At 69.8% G+C, this 653-nt stretch overlaps 1 protein-coding gene across 1 annotated transcript in view; it reads left to right on the top strand.

Moving 5' to 3' along the window:
* Positions 1–653, top strand: part of LOC106899533 (FTS and Hook-interacting protein-like) — a gene marked incomplete at both ends in the record, with an annotated part of 10,754 nt that overhangs the window by 3,574 nt on the left and 6,527 nt on the right. Inside the window, one exon of the mRNA XM_014961408.1 lies at positions 168–326. Within this exon, the coding sequence (XP_014816894.1) occupies positions 168–326 (159 nt within the window). The remainder of the gene's footprint in view (positions 1–167; positions 327–653) is intronic.

Here is a 653-nt window from a genome sequence, read left to right as displayed (position 1 = left end):
GGCCAGGGATGGTGGCCAGGGCCCCAAGGGGATGGTGGCCAAGGATGGTGATGGGGGGACGTAGCGGGCAGGGCCGGTGCCAGGGGTCTCGGGGGGCCGGGGCTGGTGGCCGGTGACCCCGTGGGTGTCTCGGGGGGGTCCCTGAGCCACTTGCCCCCCCTGGGCAGGTGCTGGCCACGGGGCTGAGCGCCCTGTACTCCTCCCTGCCCCGCAAGCTGGAGGCGCGGGGGGACGACTGGCACTGCCTGCGCCGCGAGGACTGGATGGGGGTCTCCTCCCTCGTCCTCTTCATGAACTCCCTCGAGTTCTGCAACGCCGTCATCCAGGTAGGGGCTGGGCTATGGGGCTGGGGTGGGGGGCTACCAACCCCAGGGGGGGCTGGCTGCGGCCCCCTGGCCACCCCATCCCATCCTTGGCCACCCCATCCCATCCCTGGCCACCCCATCCCATCCTTGGCCACCCCATCCCATCCTTGACCACCCCATCCCCATCCTTGGCCATCCCATCCCCATCCTTGGCCATCCCATCCCCATCCTTGGCCACCCCATCCCATCCCTGGCCACCCCATCACCATCCCTGGCCACCCCATCACCATCCCTGGTCACCCCATCACCATCCTTGTCCACCCACACCATCCCTGGCCACCCCATCCC

The sequence above is a fragment of the Calidris pugnax genome, unplaced genomic scaffold (assembly GCF_001431845.1).
Source record: "Calidris pugnax isolate Ruff unplaced genomic scaffold, ASM143184v1 scaffold685, whole genome shotgun sequence".
NCBI classification, from domain to species: domain Eukaryota; kingdom Metazoa; phylum Chordata; class Aves; order Charadriiformes; family Scolopacidae; genus Calidris; species Calidris pugnax.
Note: the sequence above shows the minus strand (reverse complement) of the source record. Positions and strands in the feature narration are given on the sequence as shown.